The sequence below is a fragment of the Delphinapterus leucas genome, chromosome 14 (genome assembly GCF_059928025.1).
Source record: "Delphinapterus leucas isolate spDelLeu-1000000601 "Yukka" chromosome 14, BTC_Dleu_Yukka2, whole genome shotgun sequence".
NCBI classification, from domain to species: domain Eukaryota; kingdom Metazoa; phylum Chordata; class Mammalia; order Artiodactyla; family Monodontidae; genus Delphinapterus; species Delphinapterus leucas.
Window position 1 is genome coordinate 22,496,179 of NC_143142.1, and position 24,410 is coordinate 22,520,588.

At 42.8% G+C, this 24,410-nt stretch overlaps 1 protein-coding gene across 5 annotated transcripts in view; it reads left to right on the top strand.

Annotated features, from left to right (window-relative positions):
- Positions 1-6,432: 6,432 nt before the first annotated feature.
- The window catches only part of NF2 (NF2, moesin-ezrin-radixin like (MERLIN) tumor suppressor), a 78,247-nt gene continuing 60,269 nt past the window's right edge, over positions 6,433-24,410 (top strand). For 4 of the 5 annotated variants that reach the window (XM_022550748.3, XM_022550747.3, XM_089894668.1 and 1 more), the window contains exon 1: positions 6,434-7,016. In XM_022550748.3, coding sequence (XP_022406456.1) covers positions 6,903-7,016 — 114 coding nt within the window. In that variant the 5' untranslated portion in view covers positions 6,434-6,902. Of the gene's footprint in view, positions 7,017-24,410 lie in introns of all 5 variants that reach the window. The other variant, XM_022550749.3, reaches the window with a different exon arrangement.

Sequence of the window (24,410 nt, forward strand, 5' to 3'; positions counted from 1 at the left end):
TGGGACAAATAGATCATCACCGAATGGGCTGCAGAAGAGCAAAGAGACAAATTACCCAGCTGTGGCAGTGTCACCCGCTCCTTATTGATGGGCTCTTATGCTCGGGCCCAACTGCTCTCTGAGAATTGCATCCTCCAGTTCCTATGAGACCCCGAACAGGAGTGACAGGAAAGACAAGAAAGCTTTTATGTCTCGGCTGGGGCATGAGCCACACTGCCAAGTTCCAGCTTTTCTGTAGTATGCATCATATACGTATATGAATTTTGTGACTTTGACACAGTGCCACATAAAAACATGATCAAAGTGCCACCCCATGTGTAAAATGGAAATCATACAAATGCCAGAGAAAGAGAACATTTTAACCGGTTAAATACTGAACAATTTCAAAGCTGTTGGGTTGGAACAAATTATAAATTGTGTTTACGCTGATGCCACAAGGCGGCGCCACTACAGCCGGAAAACGACCACATTCTGTGTCACTATGGAGCAAATCACAGCATGCTTTGGACTCCAGCAACTGCCTCTTTGTGACTACTGAGCTGTTATTTTGCCACTCACTGTCATTATAAACAACTTTAAAAAGCTATAACAACGTCATTCAACAACATCGTTCACGAAATAGAGAGGTCAATGCTGAAAACCACGCCCCCAAATCAGTACTTTGGAGCGGCTATTGGACGTGATAGAACACCGTGAAGAAGATTGAACCACCTCCGTGACAGGCGGTGCAGAAAAGTTGGGAGAGTGCCAGCGGATAGAGATAACGCAGCGAAGACACGAAGCAGCATCAAAAGCAAAAATATGGTAAGATGGTTATAGATTTACGAGCTGTGCGAGCGTGTTTCATCGCCTCCTTCACATTCATTCCTATGGGGAAACATGGGTCTTGGTATGCAACGTTTTGAATCATGTGAAGTTTACAGAAGGCATCCTTCCTGAAAAAAATGGGACTTCCCTGGACCTACCCAGATATCCTGGTAGAAATATGGCTCCTGGAGCCCACTGCTCGAAGGGGAATGTTGTAAGTTGAATTGTGTCCTGTGAAATAATAGAAAATCTTTATGTGGTCTCTGACCTGAGCTCCTAAAACTCTTGTAATTTCCTAAGTGATAAAAGCACCAGGAGCCCTGTGTATTCAAATTATTTGGTCTTTGGTCCTGGTTCCTAACACAGAGCTCCTAAATCCCTTGGAATTTCCGGGGTGATGGGAGCATCTTTTGCTCTAATGAGGCAATGTTTGATGGGCTCCTGGAACGGGGGCTGGTTACTAGAAAGATTAAACCATCGTTAGAAGCCTGGAGCTTTTAGCACCAGCCCCCACCTTCCTGGAAGGGAAGAAAGGCTAGAGGTTGAGTTGATGATGGATCATGCCTACATGAGGAAGCCTCCATAAAAATCCCAAAAGTATGGGGTTCAGAGAGTTTCCAGGTTGGTGAACACATGCATGTGCTTGGAAGGTGGTGCACCCCAATTCCACGGGAACAGAAGTTCCTGCTCCCTGGACCACTGCAAACCTCATCCTATGTGTCTCTTCATCTGGCTGTTCATCTGTACCCTTTATTAAATAAAAAACCGGTTAACATAAGTGTTTCCTTGAGTTCTACAAGCCATTCTAGCAAATTATCAAACCTAAGGAGGAGGTCACAGGATCCCTGATTTATAACCAGTCCTCCAGAAGTTTAGATTACAACCTGGAATTTTGATTGGCGTCTGAAGCCAGGGGCGAGGGTGGGGGGCAGTCTCGTGGGACTGAGCCCGTAACCTGTGGGGTCTGTACTAACTCTAGTTAGTGTCAGAATTGGATTAAATTATACGACATGCAGCTGGTGTCCCAGAGAATTGCTTAGTGTGGAAAACCCATGCATTTGGTGTCAGAAGTATTGTGGGTATGAGAGTAAAGGAGAAACACAGGAGTGTTTTTCTCATATATGTCCCCTAAAAATGATATTGAAGTCCTAAGCCCAGCACCTCAGATTGTGACATTATTTGGAAATAGGGTCTTTACAGAGGTAATCAAGTTATAATGAAGTCATTAGGGTGGGCTCTAGCCCAGCCTGACTGGTGTCCTTATAAAAAGGGGAAACAGACACGTAGATAGCCATGCAAAGAGGGAAGAGGATGTGAAGAGACACAGGGAGAACACCATGGGAAAACTGGAGCGATGCAGCCACAAGCCAGAGAACATCTGGAGATTCCAGAAGCTACAAGAGTCAAGGAAAAGATCCTCCCCTACAGGTTACAGAAGGAGCAGGGCCCTGCTGACACCTTGATCTCAGACTTCTAGCCTCCAGAGCTGTGAGACAATACATTTCTGTTGTTCTGGGCCACCCAGTTTGTGTGATTTTGCTACAGCAGCCTTGGAAACTAATACAGAATGTCAGCTTGAGACTCAAAATTATCTACCACAGTAAGGAGCACAGAAATAGCAGAAAATTGGGCTTCCCTGGTGGTGCAGTGGTTGAGAATCTGCCTGCTGATGCAGGGGACACGGGTTCGAGCCCTGGTCTGGGAGGATCCCACATGCTGCGGAGCAACTAGGCCCGTGAGCCACAACTACTGAGCCTGCGCGTCTGGAGCCTGTGTTCCGCAACAAGAGAGGCCGCGATAGTGAGAGGCCCACGCACCGCGATGAAGTGGGCCCCGCTTGCCACAACTAGAGAAAGCCCTTGTACAGAAATGAAGACCCAACACAGCCAAAATAAATAAATTAATTAATAAACTCCTACCCCCATCATCTTCAAAAAAAGAAAAGAAAGAAAAAGAAATAGCAGAAAATTTCGAATTAGGCATGAGCATGAATTTTAGGCCAGAAAAAGGTCATTTTTCAGTGCCTGCTGTAGACAAGGCCCCTTGCAACCTGCAGCATGCTGTCCTTGAAAGGCCATGGGCCCAGGTTAGAGACCTGGGTTTGGGATCCAGGCTGTATCTCTATTAGGCTGTGTGGTCTTTGGCCAGTAACTTAGCTTTGGGTGTCTCTGTTTTCTTAACTGTCAAATGGGTATAATAATCTACTTAATCATGAGAATTAAATGCAAATGCATGCATATGAAAATGAGCACCAGTTAAAGTTCTATCTATATGTGCTCTTAGGCTTTGGTATTTGCAATCCCATTTCCTATTCTCCCCATTTTAAGTGATGATGAAATGGAGGTCCAGAAATGGTTTAAAAAAAACAAAAACTTTTTTAGGTTACACAGCACCTTAGAGTGCTCAATAAATATTAATTCCTATTTAAGAGTGACTCTTAAACATGTCATATCATGTATTATTATGCCCATTTTTACAGATGAGGTAACTGAGGCTCAGAGAAGCTAAGTTATGCCCAAGGTCACAGAAAAGTAGAAATTCCTACTCAGATCTGCCTGCTTCCAACACTGCAGGTGACAGTCTGGGCAAATTCAATAATCTTCAGTCCTGGGCCTGAAGGGAAGAGGGTGAGCACCAGTGATTTCCTAAGGCCTTGTAGGTTCTTTTTTTTAAAAAAGTATTTATTTATTTACTTATTTATGGCTGCGTCGAGTCTTAGTTGTGGCATGCGGGCTCCAGAGCGCATGGGCTCTCTAGTTGCAGCACCTGGGCTTAGTTGTTCTGCGGCATGTGGGATCTTAGTTCCCCGACCAGGGATTGAACCCATGTTCCCTGCTTCGGAAGGTGGATTCTTAACCACTGGACCACCAGGGAAGTCCCAGGCCTTGTATGTTCTTACTCACTGTTATTCAGGTAGGAGCTGTTATCTGCAACTACTTTCATCCAGGCTCAGTACTTCAGAATAGCGCCTTGGAGCATCCTAGCTATGGCCTCAGGGGAATTCCCTTGCAGTCCAGTGGTTAGGACTCCTTCACTGCCGAGGCCTGGGTTCAATTCCTGGTCGGGAACTAAGATCCAGCAAGCTGCTGGTGTGGCCTTAAAAATAAATAAATAAATAAAAAAGGCTATGGCCTCAGAAGACTTAGGTACCAGGTCGCACATCCTTCATCTTCCCATAGAGGGGAGAAGGGCACACCCTGGTTGTGACAACCAAAAAAAAAAAAAATCTCCAGACATTGCCAAATGCCCCCCTGGAGGGAAAGGATGTCACTTGGAGAAACTCTCATCTTCTGGAAGAATGAAGAAACAAAATATATCAGGTGAGATCTGGATTAAAACAGTCCTATATGCAAATTGCAACTCTACCAATTATGATTTTGGGTAAATTACTTCATTTCAGCCTTACCCAGCTTCCCCATGTATAAACAAGGAATATATACCTACCAAATAGGGTTTTGATAAAGATCAGAAGAAGCATGCCAGGCACTTTGCAGAGTATATGGTAAGCACTTAATATATGGCAGCTATTAACATTGTTCCCATAGTTGAGACTGTAAGTATTTCCTCATGTCCTTCACTTATTCATGCAACAAATATTCAGTAACTGGTGTCTGTGTGCCAGGTCTTTCTTAGTAAGCCCTACCTGAATTTTTCTTTCTCAAAACCTTATCTGGTATGTACTATTACCATCTCTATTTATTCTGTGTGAACAGCACTTTTAATGCCAGCATAATATTCCATCATGTCTATTTTGATTCCTGGCCCTGGCCTCCTTTTTGAGGTCCAGACCCATACATCTACCTGGATGTCCCCCAGGAATGTTAACGGCATGTTTGGCCAATTAGCCCAGTGCCTAGCACCTAGCAAGCCCTCCATAAAAATGAGCTATTACTGGCCATCAGTGTCATTTTTAGCCCCTGCTGATCCACCTCCTCTTGCTACTCCTCAGTGGGGTCTCAGAGTCACTTCTTTTCTGTCAGCAGTCTTGGCCCTGGGTTAAAGCCCTGATTTGTTGTCCCTGTGGGGAGCCCATAGGAGAATCCAGCCTGGTTTTCCCACCTGCAGGGAAGAACTGAAGCAATGAAAATAGACACTCCCACGCTAATCAGAGTGCCCTAAACAGCCAGTTTGGTGGGGAGAATTTGCTAGCAGTAGGCAAGACATAAAGTTCCCCCACAGCAGCCTGGCAGCCTTGCTGAGTGTGCCAGCAAATGATTCCTGGGGCCTGGCTGGTGCTTCACGGGCACCACCAGGGCCCATGGAAAAGAGCTAATTTATGCTATTAGTATAGTTACATAAACAGTGTCTGCTGAGTGTTCCAAAACTGTATTTCATGGTCTTGGGGCCAGAACAGGGAGGAGCAATTTAGAAGCCACCACCAGGGAAGCAGAGCAGAGTAGAGGTAATACCAACAGCCTCTGGGTGAGACAGGCCTGGGTTTGGGTTCCAGCTTTGCCCCTCACTAGTTGGGTGATAGCCAGCAAGTAGCTCTGTCATGCTGAGCTTCTATTTCTTCACCTGTAGGGTTGGGGTGATGCTAATGATAGTTATTCGTGGAATGCTTCTTGATCAACCATTCAGGTATTCAACCATTGAGAGTTATTCAAAAATAGGATTTTTTTTTTTAATACACAAAGTTATTCTTCCCCACCTCACACACACACACACACACACACACGCACACATGCACACACACACATCCATATTAACCCTTGATGACATTAAAAAAATAAACAGTACACGTATATGATCTGAAATAAATTGGAAATCACACCGTATAAAATGAAAAATGCTTTTTTTTTGGTCCGGGCAGTGGGTTGCGGGATCTTAATTCCCCGACCAGGTATTGAACCCGGGCCCTCCGCCGTAAAAGTGCGGAGTCCTAACCACTGGACCGCCAGGGAATTCCCCCAAAATACTTTCATTAAAAAAAAAAAATCTACAAAAAGAGCAATTTCATAGGATTCAACCTAATATGACCAGCCGCCGTTCTAAAGCTTTATAGTCCTCAACAAGCCCATGACGTAGGAACAATTATTACCCTCTCCCTCGGTAATAATAAGAATTTCTCCTAAAGAGAAGAAGGACTTGGAGGGAAAGTGCCGGCTACCTAAACGGCCTCCACAAGTGATTTGAAAGTTTGAGAAACAGAGGTCAGTACATGTAATTAATTAAGTGCTAAACAGGACTATCCGCCTGATGTCCGAAACACGATCCCCTGGGGGGCCACACGCGGCGCAGACTTGGTCCGAAGGGCAATCCCTCGCGGTACCAGGGGTGACCCGTCTCTCTCGCCCCGGAACGAGCCTCTACGTGTTTTCCCGGGAAAGGCGAGCCGGGCTCCGCCACCTCAACCAGTCTTGCTAGAGTAGGCTTATCCCTGCGAACAAAAGCATTCGGAGAGACTGCCGCCTCAGCCACTCAACGCCGAGCCCAGGCCGGCGCCTCCAATTAGATCCGAACTTCCAATTGGTGAAGTTTTGTTGAAGAAGGTGGGACAGAGCGGGAAAGTTCCCCCTCCCTCGGGGTTCTCAGCCAACCGCGGCGTCGGGGCGGCAGCCGCCGAGTTCGGTTGCACCGCGTGTAGTGATCTCGGGGGCCCGAGGGCGGGGCGGGGCGGGGAGCTGGCCGGGGCCTGCGGGGAGGGGACGCTTCCCGCGGGCACGCGGAGTGAAGACGGTGACAGCCACGCGCGCACGTGCGTGCCCGGCTTGCAGCGCGGCCCCGACACCTCCCTCGGCGGCTGAGAAGCGCGCGGGGTCTGGGCCTCCGGCGTCCAGGGGCCCCGTCCCCGGGCGTCACCAGCGTCCCCGGCCCGAGTCCCAGAGAGCCGGGCCGTGCCCGCCCCGTCGGTCCCCGATCGCGATCCCTTCCCGTGGCCGTCAGGGTTCGCCCGCCAACTCCCGTTTCGGTTCCCGGGGCAGGGTCCTCGCGGTCCATGCTGGCCGCTGGGGGCCCGCGCCGCTCAGCCAGCTCCCGGGCCGGCCGGCCGGCCACCATGGTGGCCCTGAGGCCTGTGAGGCTCCTTCAGGGAGGCTAAAAGGTCCAGAGCGCAGGCCTCGGGGCGCGAGGGTCCCGAACCTGAGCCCCGCGCCATGGCCGGGGCCATCGCTTCCCGAATGAGCTTCAGCTCGCTCAAGAGGAAGCAGCCCAAGACGTTCACAGTGCGGATCGTCACCATGGACGCGGAGATGGAGTTCAATTGCGAGGTAACTGGCTGCAACGGGCTGCGGCGAAGGGGAGCGCGGCGGGATCCGGCCGGGTGCTGGTCCGGCACCGACGCGGACGCCCTTGCCGCGGTGACAGTGGAAGTGGAAGCTTCGGGATTCTGTTTATATCAGCTCTGGGCAAAGATAGAGTCAACCAGAACTGGAAGGGGCCATCTAGGCCCAAATCCTCATGTTAAAGATAATCGCTGCTTTTTTTCAATGGGGTTTTCGGGTTTGGAAGCACTTCCTGAAGGTTTTCATTCATTGTTACTGCAAGAGTCTGAAAGCATTCGTGGTAGCGAATTCTAGTTTTCAGTGTCACGCTTAAGCTCCAGCTCTATAGAGTTTAAACTTTATTAGATAATATTATGTACCCCAGATATTATAAGTTGCCTCTCGTTTTATTGGAAAGTCTATAGTGCTTGTTTCCCTTTTTCACAGCTTAAATTTTCTGGGAAAAAAACAAAACAAAACTTTGAGGAAAGAGACGGTGTCTTAAACTTTCCATACAGTTTCTATCATGATGGTAACAGTTATCATTTATTGAATACTTCCTAAATGCCAGATATTCATACACTTAATTCTCAAAACAACTCAGTGAGGTAGATACCCCAAACCATATATCTAGTAAATGGCGAAGGGGGGTTTTGATTCAAGACCTTAGCCAATACAGTACTGCCTCTCAAGTAGTTTAAGTCCTTGCTACTCAAAGTGTGGCCTGTGGACTAGCAGCATTGGCAGCAGTAACCTAAGTCAGGGGTTGGCAAACTTTTTCTGTAAAGGCCCACATAGTAAATATGTTCAGCTTTGCCGGCTTTAGGGTCTCAGTTGCAACTACTCAACTCAGCTCTACCATGGTAGCACAAAAGCAACCTTAGACAGGATCAACTTCCAGCATGACAGGGTGAGGAACTCCACTGACCTGGTTCCCTGTAAACTGGTAAAACATTAAAAAAAAAAACCAATTTAAACCCTCTGGAAATTGTCCTAAGGGCAAACATCAAGTGAAGAAACAGCTACTCAAGAAAATCTATGAAAATTCAGTAAGAAAGGCAAGAGTTTGTGGTATTTGTTTTTGTTTTGGCCGAGAGGCATAAGGGATCTTAGTTCCCTGACCGGGGATCGAACCCACGCCCCTACAGTTTAAGCATGGAGTCTTAACCACTGGACTGCCAGGGAAGTCGCGAGAGTTTGTGGTATTTGAAGGAAGACCACTACTACCGTCCCTGCTCCCAGCTCTCAACAACGGCTGCAACCCAGTACACTAGGCTCCCTCTCCCCCTAGCTCCCAGTCAGACAGCTTTCTTCCCAGGAGGAGCATGACTTTAGGGCTTCTCCTGCCCAAGGCTACTTGCTGCTGAGGCTAAATCCTGGTTGAGTGAAGCTGAAAGATGGGGCTTCCTTCCTTCACCCAGCTCCTACTTATGGAATGGAAGCTGTACTCTGGGCATGGCCCACCGAGAGTACTGGGGTCCCATTTGCTCTATCCCCATCCTCGGTTTGTGAGATGGTGGTACCAGCCAGGAGAGGCAAACTGAGAAGACCTCAGGCTAGTGTGTCTCCCCCTCCCCACTTCTATCAAGAGCTCAGAGATTTTGCCTGGAGGGAGAAGCAGGCTCATAATCTCTTCCCAGAAAGTAGTGACTTCATTTGCAGTAGAGTGTGGAGAAATTTATGCCTAAGGGTGCTTTCAAGAACTGTGGAGGTTTTAGTGAAAGGCAATTGGGAGGAGATTTGTGGATTTAATAAAGATACAGCCTAGACTGTAAGCCAGCTAGTTTGCAGGAGAGAATAAGACAGCTGGGAAGAGCCCTCCTGGGGTCAGGACAAATATCAAACACTAATCTCAAAAGAGCCACCTTTTGATTGGATTACTTTATAGAACAAGTTATGCCCCAGGGCATTATTGAAAATAATAGAATAATATACCACAATTAGTGGAGTTTAACAGTTGGGTGTGACCAGGGAAAGAGAGGGAGAGTCCTACTAAGACCACTGTCATCTTGGGTGACTTTGGGCAAATCCAAAGATATGTCTTCCTGAGGAGCAACATCATAGGCCTTAACACTGTGACAGGGGAAATAGAGTTCACTAAAACAGTCCAGCCAGTCACTAAACAAATAAACAAGCAAATAACAGTAACCAGCCCGGTTGGGTTGGGGGGAACCACTCCCTAGAGTTGCTGTAAATATGTTCACAGAACTAAAAGAAAGCATGATTAAGAAGGAAGGTATAATGACATTTTTGCATCAACTAGATAGTATCAGTAAAGCGATATGAATTATAAAAACAACCAAATTAAAATCCACGGGTTCGAGCCCTGGTCTGGGAAGATCCCACATGCTGTGGAGCAACTAAGCCCGTGTGCCACAACTCCTGAAGCCCGGGTGCCTAGAGCCCGTGCTCTGCAACAAGAGGAGCCACTGCAATGAGAAGCCTGCACACCACAACAAAGAGTAGCCCCCGCTCACCACAACCAGAGAAAGCCCGTGTACAGCAACAAAGACCCAACGCAGCCAAAATAATAAAATAAATTAAATTAATTAATTAAAAAAAATTCTGGAATTAGAAAATACAATGACTGAAATAAAAAATTCACTAGAGGGGCTCAAGGTAGATTCCAACAGGCAGAAGAAATAATTAGTATACTTGAAGATAGATTGATAGAGATTATGTAAGGTGAAGAGTAGAGAGAAAAAGAATGAAGAAAAATGTACAGAGCCTCAGAGAAATGTGAGGATCATTCAGTGCACCAACATGTGTAATGGGACTACCAGAGGAGAGGAGAGAGAAAAAATATTCCAAAAAAATTGGCTGAAACTTCCTAAATTAATTGAAAAACAATAACCTGTATATTCAGGAAGCTCAATGAACTCCAGGGAGGATAAACACAAAGAGATTCACAGACACATCATGGTAAAAATGCTGAAAGTCAGACAGGGAGAAAATCTGGAAAGCAACAAGAGAAAAATGATTTGACACTTATAAGGGAACCCCAATAAGATTAACAGCTAACTTCTCAGCAGAAGCTGTGGAGGCCAGAGGCAGTGGGATAACATTCAAAGTGCTCAAAGAAAAAACTTGTCAACTAGGAAACCTATCTCCAACATAGCTGGATATAAATGAAAAGGACATTTCAAAAACAAAGTTAAATAAAGAATTTCCCAGATAAACAAAAGCAGAGACTTTGTTGTTTAAAGACCCATCTTACAAGAAATATTAAAGGAATCTTTTTAGGCCTAAAGCAAGTGACCCCAGATAGTAATTCAAATCCACGTGAAAAAATCAAAGAGCACCAGTAAATGTAATAACATAATTATAAAAGACAGTATAAATGTATATTTTCCTCCTTTTAACTGATTTTAAATGCAATTATATAAAATAATTTGTATATAATATACAATAATATTTGTATATACTATATTGTTGGGCCTATAACATGGAAATGTAATATATGTTTAATAGGTGTGCCAATTACAGTACAAAGGAGGTGGGTGAAAACCAAGCTGTAATAGGCTAAGGAAATGATTACAGATGGTAAAGTAATAACTACAACAATGTATTGCTGGGTTTGTAACTTTAATAGATATAGTATACAATAATTATAATACTATAAAAAAGGGGGAAGGGAACAGAACTATGTAGAATAACATTTCTATATAATCGCTGCAGTTAAGCTAGTATAAATCTGAAGCTGATTCTTTTTTTTTAATATATATATATTTTTTAAAAATTTGTTTAATTATTTACTTTTTGGCTGCATTTGATTTTCATTGCTGTGCGTGGGCTTTCTCTACTTGCAGTGAGCTGGGGCTACTCTTTGTTAAGGTGCGCGGGCTTCTCATTGCAGTGGCTTCTGTTGTTGTGGAGCACGGGATCTAGGCATGCAGGCTTCAGTAGTTGCGGCACGTGGGCTCAGTAGTTGTGGCTTGCGGGCTCTAGAGCACAGGCTCAGTAGTTGTGGTGCATGGGCTTAGTTGCTCCACGGCATGTGGGATCTTCCGGGACCAGGGCTTGAACCCGTGTCCCCTGCATTGGCAGGCGGATTCTTAACCACTGCGCCACCAGGGAAGTCCAATATATATATTTTTTGATGTGAACCATTTTTAAAGTTTTTATTGAGTTTGTTACAATTTTGCTTCTGTTTTTTGGCCCCAAGGCGTGTGGGATCTTAGCTCCCCAACCAGGGGTTGAACCTGCATGGGAAGGCGAAGTCTTAACCACTGGACCGCCAGGGAAGTCCCTCTGAAGCTGATTCTGATAAGTCAGGATTATGTGGTTAAACCCTAGAATAACCACTTAAAAAAAAATCTTTAAAAATACAGTGGAAAAATAAATAAATAAATAGTGGACAAATTATTAAAGAAATTTAAATGCTTCATTAGAAACTATTCACTTAATGCAAATCAAGTAGTAAAGGAGGAATAGAGAATTAAAAAAAACAAGAAAAACATAGAAAACAAAAAATAAAATGGAAGTTGTATCCCAAATAATTAGAGAAATGAAGTGGACAAATTCCTAAAATGAAACCAGCTACCAAAAGTGACTCAAGAAGAAAGATAATCTGAATAGACCTATAACAACTGAAAGAGTAAATTAGCAATAAAAATACTACTCACAGTAAAAAACCCATGTGCTACCCACTAGTGGCCCAGGTGGCTTCACCACTGAATTCTACCAAACATTTCAAGATCAATAAATACCAATTCTTCACAAACGTTTCCAAAAAACTAGAAGAGGAGGGACCACATCCCAGCTCATTTTATGAGACCATCATTATCCTGATACTGAAACAAGACAAAGATAACACAATAAAACTAGAGATCAATATCTCTTATGAGTATGGAAGCCACAATCCTTAACAAAAATATTAGGAATCCAGCAACATATTAAAAAAACTATACTCCATAACCAAGTGAGATTTATCCCAGAAATGCAAGGTTGGTTTAACATCCAAAAATCAATTAATGTAATATATAATATCAATAGAACAAAAAGCAGAAATTACAGGATTATCTCAATAGATGCAGAAAAAGCACTTGACAAAGTGCAACAGCATTTCATAATAAAAGCACCCAACAAAATAGGAATAGAAGGGAACAGCCCAATATCACACTTAATGGTGAAAGTCTGGATGTTTACTCTTTAAGATCAGGAATAAGACAAGGATGTCCCCTCTCACCACCTCTATTCAACATTGTACTGCTGGTTCTAGCCAGGACAATTAGGCAAGACATGAAATAAAAGGCATCTATATTGGAAAGGAAGAAGTAAACCTACGTCTGTTTACACATAATATTATCTTGTATACAGATATTTAAATTATTTAACATCTTTATTGGAGTATAATTGCTTTACAATGGTGTGTTAGTTTCTGCTGTATAACACAGTGAATCAGCTATACATATACATACATCCCCATATCTCCTCCCTCTTGCATCCCCCTCCCACCCTCCCTATCCCATCCCTTTAGGTGGACACAAAGCACTCTTCTCACTAGCTATCTATTTTACATTTGGTAGTGTATATATGTCCATGCCACTCTCTCACTTCGTCCCAGCTTACCCTTCCCCCTCCCCGTGTCCTCAAGGCCATTCTCTACATCTGCATCTTTTTTTTTTTTTTTTTTTTTTTTTTTTTTGCGGTACGCGGGCCTCTCACTGTTGTGTCCTCTCCTGTTGCGGAGCACAGGCTCCGGACGCACAGGCTCAGCGGCCATGGCTCACGGGCCCAGCCGCTCCGCAGCATGTGGGATCTTCCCAGACGGGGGCACAAACCCGTGTCCCCTGCTTTGGCAGGCGGACTGTCAACCACTGCGCCACCAGGGAAGCCCTACATCTGAATCTTTATTCCTGTCCTGCCACTAGGTTCTTCAGAACCTTTTCTTTTTAGATTCCATATATATGTGTTAGCATATGGTATTTGTTTTTCTCTTTCTGACTTACTTCACTCTGTTTGACAGTCTCTAGGTCCATCCACCTTGCTACAAATAACTCAGTTTCACTTCTTTTTATGGCTGAGTAATATTCCATTGTATACATGTGCCACATCTTCTTTATCCATTCATCTGTCGATGGATACTTAGGTGGCTTCCATGTCCTGGCTATTGTAAATAGAGCTGCAGTGAACACTGTGGTATATAACTCTTTTTGAATTATGGTTTTCTCAGGTTATATGCCCAGAAGTGGGATTGCTGGGTCATATGGTAGTTCTATTTGTAGTTTTTTATTTATTTATTTATTTTTTGTGGTACGCGGGCCTCTCACTGCGCGGCCTCTCCCGCTGCGGAGCACAGGCTCTGGACGCACAGGGTCAGCGGCCATGGCTCACGGGCCCAGCCGCTCCGCGGCATGTGGGATCTTCCCGGACCGGGGCACGAACCCGCGTCCCCTGCACCGGCAGGCGGACTCTCAACCACTGCGCCACCAGGGAAGCTCCTATTTGTAGTTTTTTAAGGAACCTCCATACTGTTCTCCATAGTGGCTGTATCAATTTACATTCCCACCAACAGTGCAAGAGGGTTCCCTTTTCTCCACACCCTCTCTAGCATTTATTGTTTGTAGATTTTTTGATTATGGCCATTCTAACTGGTGTGAGGTGATACCTTATTGTAGTTTTGATTTGCATTTCTCTAATGATTAGTGTTGTTGAGCATGCTTTCATGTGTTTGTTGGCAATCTGTATATCTTTTTTGGAGAAATGTCAATTTAGGTCCTCTGCCCATTTTTGGATTGGGTTGTTTGCTTTTTTCATATTGAGCTGCATGAGCTGCTTGGAGTTTAATCCTTTGTCAGTTGCTTCATTTGCAAATATTTTCTACCATTCTGAGGGTTGTCTTTTCGTCCTATTTATGTTTTCCTTTGCTGTGCAAAAGCTTTTAAGTTTCATTAGGTCCCATTTGTTTATTTTTGGTTTTATTTCCATTTCTCTAGGGGGTGGGTCAAAAAGGATCTTGCCATGACTTATGTCATGGAATGTTCTTCCTATGTTTTCCTCTAAGAGTTTTATACTGTCTGGCCTTACATTTAGGTCATTAATCCATTTTGAGTTTATTTTTGTGTATGGTGTTAGGGAGTGTTCTAATTTCATTCTTTTACATGTAGCTGTCCAGTTTTCCCAGCACCACTTATTGAAGACACTGTCTTTTCTCCATTGTATATTCTTGCCTCCTTTATCAAAGATAAGGTGACCATATGTGCATGGGTTTATCTCTGGGCTTTCTATCCTGTTCCATTGATCTATATTTCTGTTTTTGTGCCAGGACCATGTTGTCTTGATTACTGTAGCTTTGTAGTATAGTCTGAAGTCAGGGAGTCTGATTCCTCCAGCTCCGTTTTTCTTTCTCAAGATTGCTTTGGCTATTTGGGATCGTTTGTGTTTCCATACAAATTGTGAAATTTTTTGTTCTAGTTCTGTGAAAAATGCCAGTGGTAGTTTGATAGGGCTTGCATTGAATCTGTAGATTGCTTTGGGTAGTAGAGTCATTTTCACAATGTTCATTCTTCCAATCCAAGAGCATGGTATATCTCTCCATCTGTTTGTATCATCTTTAATTTCTTTCATCAGTGTCCTATAGTTTTCTGCATACAGGTCTTTTGTCTCCTTAGGTAGGTTCATTCCTAGGTATTTTATTCTTTTTGTTGCAGTGGTAAATTGGAGTGTTTACTTAATTTCTCTTTCAGATTTTTCATCATTAGTGTATAGGAATGCAAGAGATTTCTGTGCATTAATTTTGTATCCTGCCACTCTACCAAATTCATTGATTAGCTCTAGTAGTTTTCTGGTAGTATCTTTAGGATTCTCTATGTATAGTATCATGTCATCTGCAAACAGTGACTGTTTTACTTCTTTTCCGATTTGGATTCCTTTTATTTCCTTTTCTTCTCTGATTGCTGTGGCTAAAACTTCCAAAACTATGTTGAATAATAGTGGTGAGAGTCGGCAGCCTTGTCTTGTTCCTGATCTTAGAGGAAATGGTTTCAGTTTTTCACCATTGGGAACGATATTGGCTGTGGGTTTGTCATATATGGCCTTCATTATGTTGAGGTAAGTTCCCTCTATGCCTACTTTCTGGAGGGTTTTTATCATAAATGGGTGTTGAATTTTGTTGAAAGCTTTTTCTGCATCTTTGAGATGATCATATGGTTTTTCTCCTTCAATTTGTTAATATGGTTTTTCACATTGATTGATTTGCTTATGTTGAAGAGTCCTTGCATTCCAGGAATAAACCCCACTTGATCATGTTGTATGATCCTTTTAATGTGCTGTTGGATTCTGTTTGCTAGTATTTTGTTGAGGATTTTTACATCTATGTTCATCAGTGATATTGGCCTGTACTTTTCTTTTTTTGCGGCATCTTTGTCTGATTTTGGTATCAGGGTGATGGTGGCCTCGTAGAATGAGTTTGGGAGTGTTCCTGCCTCTGCTATATTTTGGAAGAGTTTGAGAAGGATAGGTTTTAGCTCTTCTCTAAATGTTTGATAGAATTAGCCTATGAAGCCATCTGGTCCTGGGCTTTTGTTTGTTGGAAGATTTTTAATCACAGTTTCAATTTCAGTGCTTGTGATTGGGTGTTTATATTTTCTATTTCTTCCTCGTTAAGTCTCAGAAGGTTGTGCTTTTCTAAGAATTTGTCCGTTTCTTCCAGGTTGTCCATTTTATTGGCATATAGTTGCTGTAGGAATCTCTCATGATCCTTTGTATTTCTGCAGTGTCAGTTGTTACTTCTCCTTTTTCATTTCTAATTCTATTGATTTGAGTCTTCTCGCTTTTTTTCTTGATGAATCTGGCTAATGGTCTATCAATTTTGTTTATCTTCTCAAAGAACCAGCTTTTAGTTTTATTGATCTTTGCTATTGTTTCCTTCATTTCTTTTTCATTTATTTCTGATCTGATCTTTATGATTTCTTTCCTTCTGCTAACTTTGGGTTTTTTTTGTTCTTCTTTCTCTAATTGCTTTAGGTGTAAGGTTTTTGTTTCTTGTATTGCTCTAAACTTCCCTCTTAGAACTGCTTTTGCTGCATGCCATAGGTTTTGGGTCTTCGTGTTTGTTTGTTTGTTTTTAAATTTGTTTATTTAGTTATTTATTTTGTCTGTGTTGGGTCTTCGTTGCAGTGCGCGGGCTTTCTCTAGTTGTGGTGAGTGGGGGCTACTCTTCATTTTGGTGCACGGGCTTCTCACTGAAATGACGTCTCTTGTTGTGGAGAATGGGCTCTAGGCACGCGGGCTTCAGTTGTTGTGGCTCGCAGTCTCTAGAGCCCGGACTCAGTAGTTGTGGCATACAGGCTTAGTTGCTCCACGGCATGAGGGATCTTCCCGGACCAAGGCTCGAACCCGTGTCCCCTGCATTGGCAGGTGGATTTTTAACCACTGTGCCACCAGGGAAGTCCAGGTCGTTGTGTTTTTATTGTCATTTGTTTCTAAGTATTTTTTGATTTCCTCTTTGATTTCTTCAGTGATCTCTTGGTTATTTAGTAGTGTATTGTTTAGCCTCCATGTGTTTGTAGTTTTTACAGATTTTTTCCTGTAATTGATATCTAGTCTCATAGCGTTGTGGTCGGAAAAGATACTTGATATGATTTCAGTTTTCTTAAATTTACCAAGGCTTGATTTGTGATTCAGGGTGTGATCCATCTTGGAGAATGTTCCATGAGCACTTGAGACAGAAGTGTAATCTGCTGGCTTTGGATGGAATGTCCTATAAATATCAGTTAAGTCCATCTTGTTTAATGTATTATTTAAAGCTTGTGTTTCCTTATTACTTTTCTGTCTGGGTGATCTGTCCATTGGTGTAAGTGAGGTGTTAAAGTCTCCCACTATTATTGTGTTACTGTCGATTTCCTCTTTTATAGCTGTTAGTAGTTGCCTTATGTATTGAGGTGCTCCTATGTTGGGTGCATATATATTTGTAATTGTTATATCTTCTTCTTGGATTGATCCCTTGATCATTATGTAGTGTCCTTCCTTGTCTCTTGTAACATTCTTTATTTTAAAGTCTATTTTATCTGATATGAGTATTGCTACTCCAGCTTTCTTTTGATTTCCATTTGCATGGAATATCTTTTTCCATCTCCTCCCTTTCAGTCTGTATGTGTCCCTAGGTCTGAAGTGAGTCTCTTGTAGACAGTATATATATGAGTCTTGTTTTTGTATCCATTCAGCGAGCCTGTGTCTCTTGATTGGAGCATTTAATCCAGTCACGTTTAAGGTAATTATTGATATGTATGTCCCTATTACCATTTTCTTAATTGTTATGGGTTTGTTTTTGTAGGCCCTTTTCTTCTCTTGTGTTTCCCACTTAGAGAAGTTCCTTTAGCATTTGTTGTAGAGCTGGTTTGGTGGTATTGAATTCTCTTAGCTTTTGCTTGTCTGTAAAGCTTTTGATTTCCCCATCAAATCTGAACGAGATCCTTGCCAGGTAGAGTAATCTTGGTTGTAGGTTCTTCCCTTTCATCATTTAAAATATATTGGAAATACCATTTTACCATAATGAGAGCCAACCAGTTGTATGACTAGAATCAAAAAGACATATAGGGACTTCCCTGGTGGCGCAGTGGTTAAGAATTTGCCTGCCAGTGCAGGTGACACAGGTTCGAACCCTGGTCCGGTAAGATCCCACATGCCGTTGAGCGACTAAGCCCATGTGCCACACCTATGGAGGCTTTGCTCTAGAGCCCGCAAGCCACAACTACTGAGCCCACGTGCTACAAGTACTGAAGCCCGTGCACCTAGAGCCCACACTCTGCAACAAGAGAAGCCACCGCAATGAGAAGCCGGCACACCGCAACGAAGAGTAGCCCCCACTCACCGCAACTAGAGAAAGCCCGTGAGCAGCAACGAAGACCCAATGCAGCCAAAAGTAAATAAATTAAATAAATTTAAAAAAGAAAAAAGACATATAGTAACAAGTGTTGGTGAGAATATGAAAAAATTGGAATCCTCATATACCGCTGGTGGTGATGTAAAATGGTGCAGCGACTTTGGAAGAGTCTGGCAGTTCCTTAAACAGTTGAACATAGAGTTACCATATGGTCCAGCAATTTTACTTGTAGGTGTCTACTCAAAAGTGAAAACATGTCTATAGAGAAGCTTGTACGTGAATGTTTATAGCAGCATTATTCGTAAAAGCCAAAAGGTGGAACAACCCAGATGTCCATCAGATGATGAATGGATAAACGAAATGTGGTCTGTATGTACAATGAGATATTATTTAGCAATAAAAAGGAAGGAGGTAACAATACATGCTACAACATGGATGAACCTTGAAAACATTATAAGTGGAAGAAGCAAGTCACAGAAGATCATATATTATACGATTCCATTCATATACAAGTCTATTATAGGGATATCTATAATGAAAGTAGATTTGTGATTGCTTAGGGCTGGGAAATTAGGTGCGGGGATGGGGCACTATAGCTAAAGAGTACGAGGTTTCTTTTTAAGGTGATGAAAATGTTCTAAACTTGACTCTGATGGCTGCACAACTCGGTGACTATGCTAAAAACCATTTACCTGTACACTTTAAATAGGTGAATTTTAAGGTATGTGAATTATATCTCAGTAGAGCTGTTTTTTAAAAAGCAGACTTTGATAAAAGTAAACAATAATAGACATGACTTTGTTCCAATAAAACTTTCTTTATGGACATTGAAATTTGAATTTCATGTAATTTTCACAAGTGAGGAAATGTTATTAAAATTTTTTGCGGGGGGGGGGAATTCCCTGGCAGTCCAGTGGTTAGGACTCCACGCTTTCACTGCCGAGGGCCCGGGTTCAATCCCTGGTCGGGGAACTACAATCCCACAAGCCACACAGCATGGCCAAAGAATAAAATAAAATAAAAAATTTTTTAAACTTAAAAAAGTTTTCTTCAATCATTTAAAAATGTAAAACTCATTCTTAGTTCTCAAACTGCAGTGGGTTGGACTTGTCTTGTGGACCACAGTTTACTGACCCCTGATCAAAGTTACTATTTGATACATGTTGTGAGAGACTGACCCACAGGGAAAGGAATTTTTTGTGACATTGTTCGGCCATAATTTTGCAATGAAAAACTCTTAGTTTTTCTTCTTTAAACAGACCCCAGACCCAAAGAGGATGGACACTATTATCAGCAATGTCGGGATTTCTCAACCTTGGCACTATTGACATTTTGGCTGGAGGGTTCTTTGTGGTGGGGACTGTCCTGTGAACTGTAGGATGTGTAGCAGCATCTCTGGCCTCCACCCATTAGATTACAGGAGCATCTCCTATCTTGCCCCAGTTGTGACAACTGAAAAATGTCTTCAGACACCGTCAACTGTCCCTGAAGGCAAAACACCCTCCTCTTCCCTCCACCCTATCCTCCACCACATTGAGAGCCAGTGGAAGGAATAATAGTAGTGATATTCAGAGAGACAGACTGTTACAACGTACAGCCTGTCAAGCTTTAATGTACACATAAATGACCTGAAGATCTTGGTAAAATGCAGATTCTGATTCTGTAGTTCTGCGGTTGACTGAAAATTCTGCATTTCTAACAAATTCTCGAGTGATGCCAATGCTACTTGTCCAGGGACCACACTAAAGTAGCAAAGCATTAGTAGTAGTTAAAAGTAGTAGTAGAGGGCCTCCCTGGTGGCACAGTGATTAAGAATCCGCATGCCAATGCAGGGGACACGGGTTCGAGCCCTGGTCCGGGAAGATTCCACATGCCGCGGAGCAACTAAGCCCGTGAGCCACAAGTACTGAGCCTGCGCTCTAGAGCCTGCAAGCCACAGCTACTGAGCCCGCGTGCCACAACTACTGAAGCCCGCATGCCTAGAGCCCATGCTCCACAACCAGAGAAGCCACTGTGATGAGAAGCCCGCGCACCGCAACAAAGAGTAGCCCCCGCTCAGTGCAACTAGAGAAAGCCCGCGCGCAGAAACGATGACCCAACGCAGCCAAAAATAAAATAAATAAATTTATAAAAATAAAAAAGGTAGTAGTAGAAAGTGCACAGGCTTTGAAATAAGACAGACCTGGGCTTGAATTCCAGCTAAACTACTTAAAGCTTGGATAAGATACTCAAGCTCTCTGAACCTCAGTATGCACATCAGTAAAATGGAACTACTATTACTGACCCTGCAAGGTTGTTCTAAGGACTCATGGAATGCTTAGTGCTGGGCAGAAAGGAAGGGGCTATAGTCAGCCTAAAGCAGGAGGCTTGGGTCACCATGGGCACTGACTGCCCTGTTGTGATTTGTCCAGCCATTGTATCTCATCAAACCTCAAATTTCCAGTGAAAATACCTGTTTGTAAACCATGTTCAAATATTCTGTCGAAAGTAATGGTAGTTTGATTTATGATGATGGAGAGAACTCTAAGAAGCCACTAGTCTTGCTCTCCTGCTCTATTTTTATGTTGTACATTAACTGAGCAAGATGCTAATGCGAGAAGATGCTAATGCAAGAAGATGCTAATGCAAAGATGCATTTTGAAAAAAAGAGAGATGGTACTTGAGGAATTCTTGGTTTTATTGAGGTCAAATGTAGGTGACTTTCTAAGAATTACTCAATTTCAGAACCAGTGGTAGTTAACATACGAATCATGGTAATGATGCTAATCATTCCAGACTTTTTTGCTGCAGAGATAGGGGGAAACATCTCTTTCTTGCACCACTTACTGCATTGCATAATTGGCTTGATGCTGTGGAGGATTTTTCCACTTGAAAGATTTGATAGTTGTCATTTTGAGAAAGTGGGTGCTGAATGTAATTTGCCAGGAGGCTAAACGGTTTTGTTACTTCTTTTCTAGGTAGGAATTTTACTCTGATAATTCAATCTATCAGTAAGAAGAGCCAAATATGAAAAATTTCTCGAACTTGAGTTGTGAGAGATCCTAATACCATCTTATATCAAAACCAAAGCCTCCTTCTCCTGTTTGTTGGCATCCCAATCATTTTCACATACCCAAGCACAATTATGATTGGATTAAATACCAACATTATAGATCATTCCAGCATACAAGTGGACATACAGTGGTCCATAACGGGCGGAACTTTCAAAAAGAGAAGGCAGAACAACTCTGGTGATTTCAGTAAGATGTTAAATCCTAGACACCCCAAAATCGAGGCAAATGATTCCCTTCCAGGATGTAAACTCCAGGAGGGAGTTCAAACTGGTGTTTGAACCCTGGCTTCTCCGTGGAGCTCTTCTGTGACCTTGGGCAAATCTCTTTTTTCTCCCAGGCCTCAGTTCTTCCACTGTAAAACAGGGGGAAGAACTTGATTTCAAAGGCTCTCAGCTTCGCATCCTATTTTAGGTGATCTGGGCAGAAGAAGCTCGTTGTGCAACTTTCTGTTTCATATTTCCTCCTTAGGTAGGAAGTCATTTCAGGGTTTGAGCACGTAGGTATGAGAAAATCTGCTAGAGGACAGAACAAATATTGCTTAGGGAAAAGAGCCAGCATCCTGATGGGGTAAGTTGGCTTAGGTGGAAGGAAGACACACCACTGCCCCCGTCTCCGTGATGGATCTTAGACTTACCTCTCTAAACCTAAATACTATTATTCTAAATGAGAATAATAGTATTTTCTTATAGGATTGTTTCAAGGCATGAACGAGGTAGACCTTTACAGGCGCTTAGCCCAGGGCCCGACCATAGTAAGCACTTGGTAAACATTAGCTTCGTATCATGAGTTGGGAGTGTGAGAATAAAGAGGAAAGGTCTCATGCTAAAGGCACTGTAAATTTTCTCCTTTAATCATCTCCTTCATTTTCTTTGAATCTTCTTCAGGTTATCCATGGCTTTGTAATTATAGACCCTCTAGACTCCACAATTAGTCTAAATATAGTGAGCTTTACCTTATGCCATATATTTAAGGATCTTTTTTGTAATGTGCTCTATAAATGGTCTCTATTTAGCTTGATGTCCACTGTGATAGCAGGATTCTTTTCTGATTTCTGCCATGCTTCATTATTCTCGATTCCTTTGTCCCCCATGTGTCATTTTGAAATTTTTCTCTTTTGTTTTTGATGACTTCTCCAATTATTCATGCTAGTTTTGCATTCTTCTCCAAGAACATTTTTGGTGCTTGTTTATTCTTAATTTCAGAAGTTAAAAGAGCATTTGCGGTCTTAAAAACCCAGAATTGAGTTTTCTCAGAGCTGGTAATCATTTTAGCCAGCTGATGACGAGGCTTCTCTGGTTTGTGACAGGATGATGTGTTTCATCCTCCTGTCTGTGCTTTGTCTGATTTAGATTCTAAGTCCACATGTTTTAGTACTTTTTAAAAAAATTTTTTTAATTTTTGGCTGCGTTGGGTCTTCGTTGCTGTGCGTGGCTTTCTCTAGTTGTGGCGAGCAGGGGCTACTCTTCATTGTGGCGTGCAGGCTTCTCATTACAGTGGCTTCTCTTGTTGTGGAGTGCAGGCTCTAGGTGCACAGGCTTCAGTAGTTGTGGCGCGCAGGTTCTAGAGCGCAGGCTCAGTAGTTGTGGCTCACGGGCTTCGTTGCTCCGCGGCATGTGGGATCTTCCAGGCCCAGGGCTCGAACCCATGTCTCCTGCATTGGCAGGCAGATTCTTAACCACTGCGCCACCAGGGAAGCCCGCTTTAGTACATTTTTATCAAGCAAAAATTTATTACCAATTCAGTGCTGACCTCGGGAAATCTTCAGTCACCTGTGCTGAGTTGAGGCACTTGTCCTAGTTCAGGAATCACTCCGACACCACTAGGTGGGGTCAGAGCACATCATTTCTAAAGGAATTGGCCTTTTTCCTCTCCTTTTTTTGAAGTACTTTTAAATATAAATTACAATTTTCACAGAGTCCAGGGCAGGAGGAGTTAATCCACTGGGTAACACTTAGTCATGGGTGGTGTTTCAGAGTCTGTTCATTTTACTTCAGGTTTAGGCATTTGGAATTGAGCTTTGTGCTGCCAGCACTGAATTTACTATTGTTTCCTATTCATAGCTCTCCGCAGAATTCTTATTCTCAGTGTTTGAAACATTTTTTTTAACATCTTTATTGGAGTATAATTGCTTTACTATGGCGTGTTAGTTTCTGCTTTATAACAGTGAATCAGTTATACATATACATATGTTCCCATATCTCTTCCCTCTTGCGTCTCCCTCCCACCCTCCTCCCTATCCCACCCCTCTAGGTGGTCACAAAGCACCGAGCTGATCTCCCTGTGCTATGCGGCTGCTTCCCACTAGCTATCTATTTTACATTTGGTAGTGTATATATGGCCATGCCACTCTCTCACTTTGTCACAGCTTACCCTTCCGCCTCCCCATATTCTCAAGTCCATGCTGTAGTAGGAAACATTTGTAATCATTGGTAATTGCTGAATATCAACAGCATGCTTGGTGCTAAAAAACTTGTATTTTTCATTAACATGACAATCACCATTTTTGTTGCATTAGAGTTCATTATTGTAAGTCAACTCCTGATTATTAGTAGTAAGGAACATGATTGCAGTGGCAGTACCTGAGTAAGGGAAGGTAGAAGGCACACAGAAATTAAGTGTTAAGGGTCATTGACATTCCCCCAAATGATTTTAAGATATAGAATGGGATGTTAAAGGATTAAAAGAAAATGATTATAGCAGTGAAAAATACTCCACGGTTTATACAAAACCATCTCAAGCTCGTAGACTCAGAGGGTATTAATCCTGAAAGCCCACTTGATGAGTGTGGAAGCTGAGACCCAGAGAGGTTAAGCGACTTTCCCAACACAGTGGGTTTGGGTGTTTTATAGCTATTTGACAAGGCCATGATTGCCCTCATGTTGTGAGTTAAATTCCAAAGATAGAGATTGTCTTCTTTACTTTGGAGGAATTGCATTGCTTTTATAGCATATAACTATTGTTTCTTTTTGCTTTGTCATCTGTCAGCTGACTTTCAAAGCTTCAAGCCTCTCATCTTTTTTCACAGCATTATAAAATTTGGGCCTTGCATGGGGGCACAATTGATTGACAGGTGAAGAAACTGAGGCGCAGTTGAGCTGTGTGGCTCACCCAAGGTTGTGCGTGGTGGAGGGGGGAGTTTAGGACGTAGATCCCCTCTCTGGGCTCACGGCCGCTGCTAGAACCTGTCTCCGCTAAAGCAGGCAATGTGCCAGGAGCTGCAAACATAAGAACTTTTCTCCCTCCAAAAAATCTATAATTCATTTTGTTTTGAAAGACTTCTCAGAGTTTAAAACCTCCGTTTTGTGGCTTGCCGAGGCGCTGTGATCTGTTTCTTACTGGTCTCTTGTTCTGTGGAAATTTTTCTTGGTTGGCGTTTTGAGATTTAGATTTCCTTGCCAAGGTATTTTTAGAGAGTGGAGATCAGTATGTGTCCCCAAAGGGGGCGGGTATATACCTTCAGGCCCAATTATGCAATTAGAATTTTAATGAGGAGTGTCATAAATTCTTGCTTCATTGCAATCA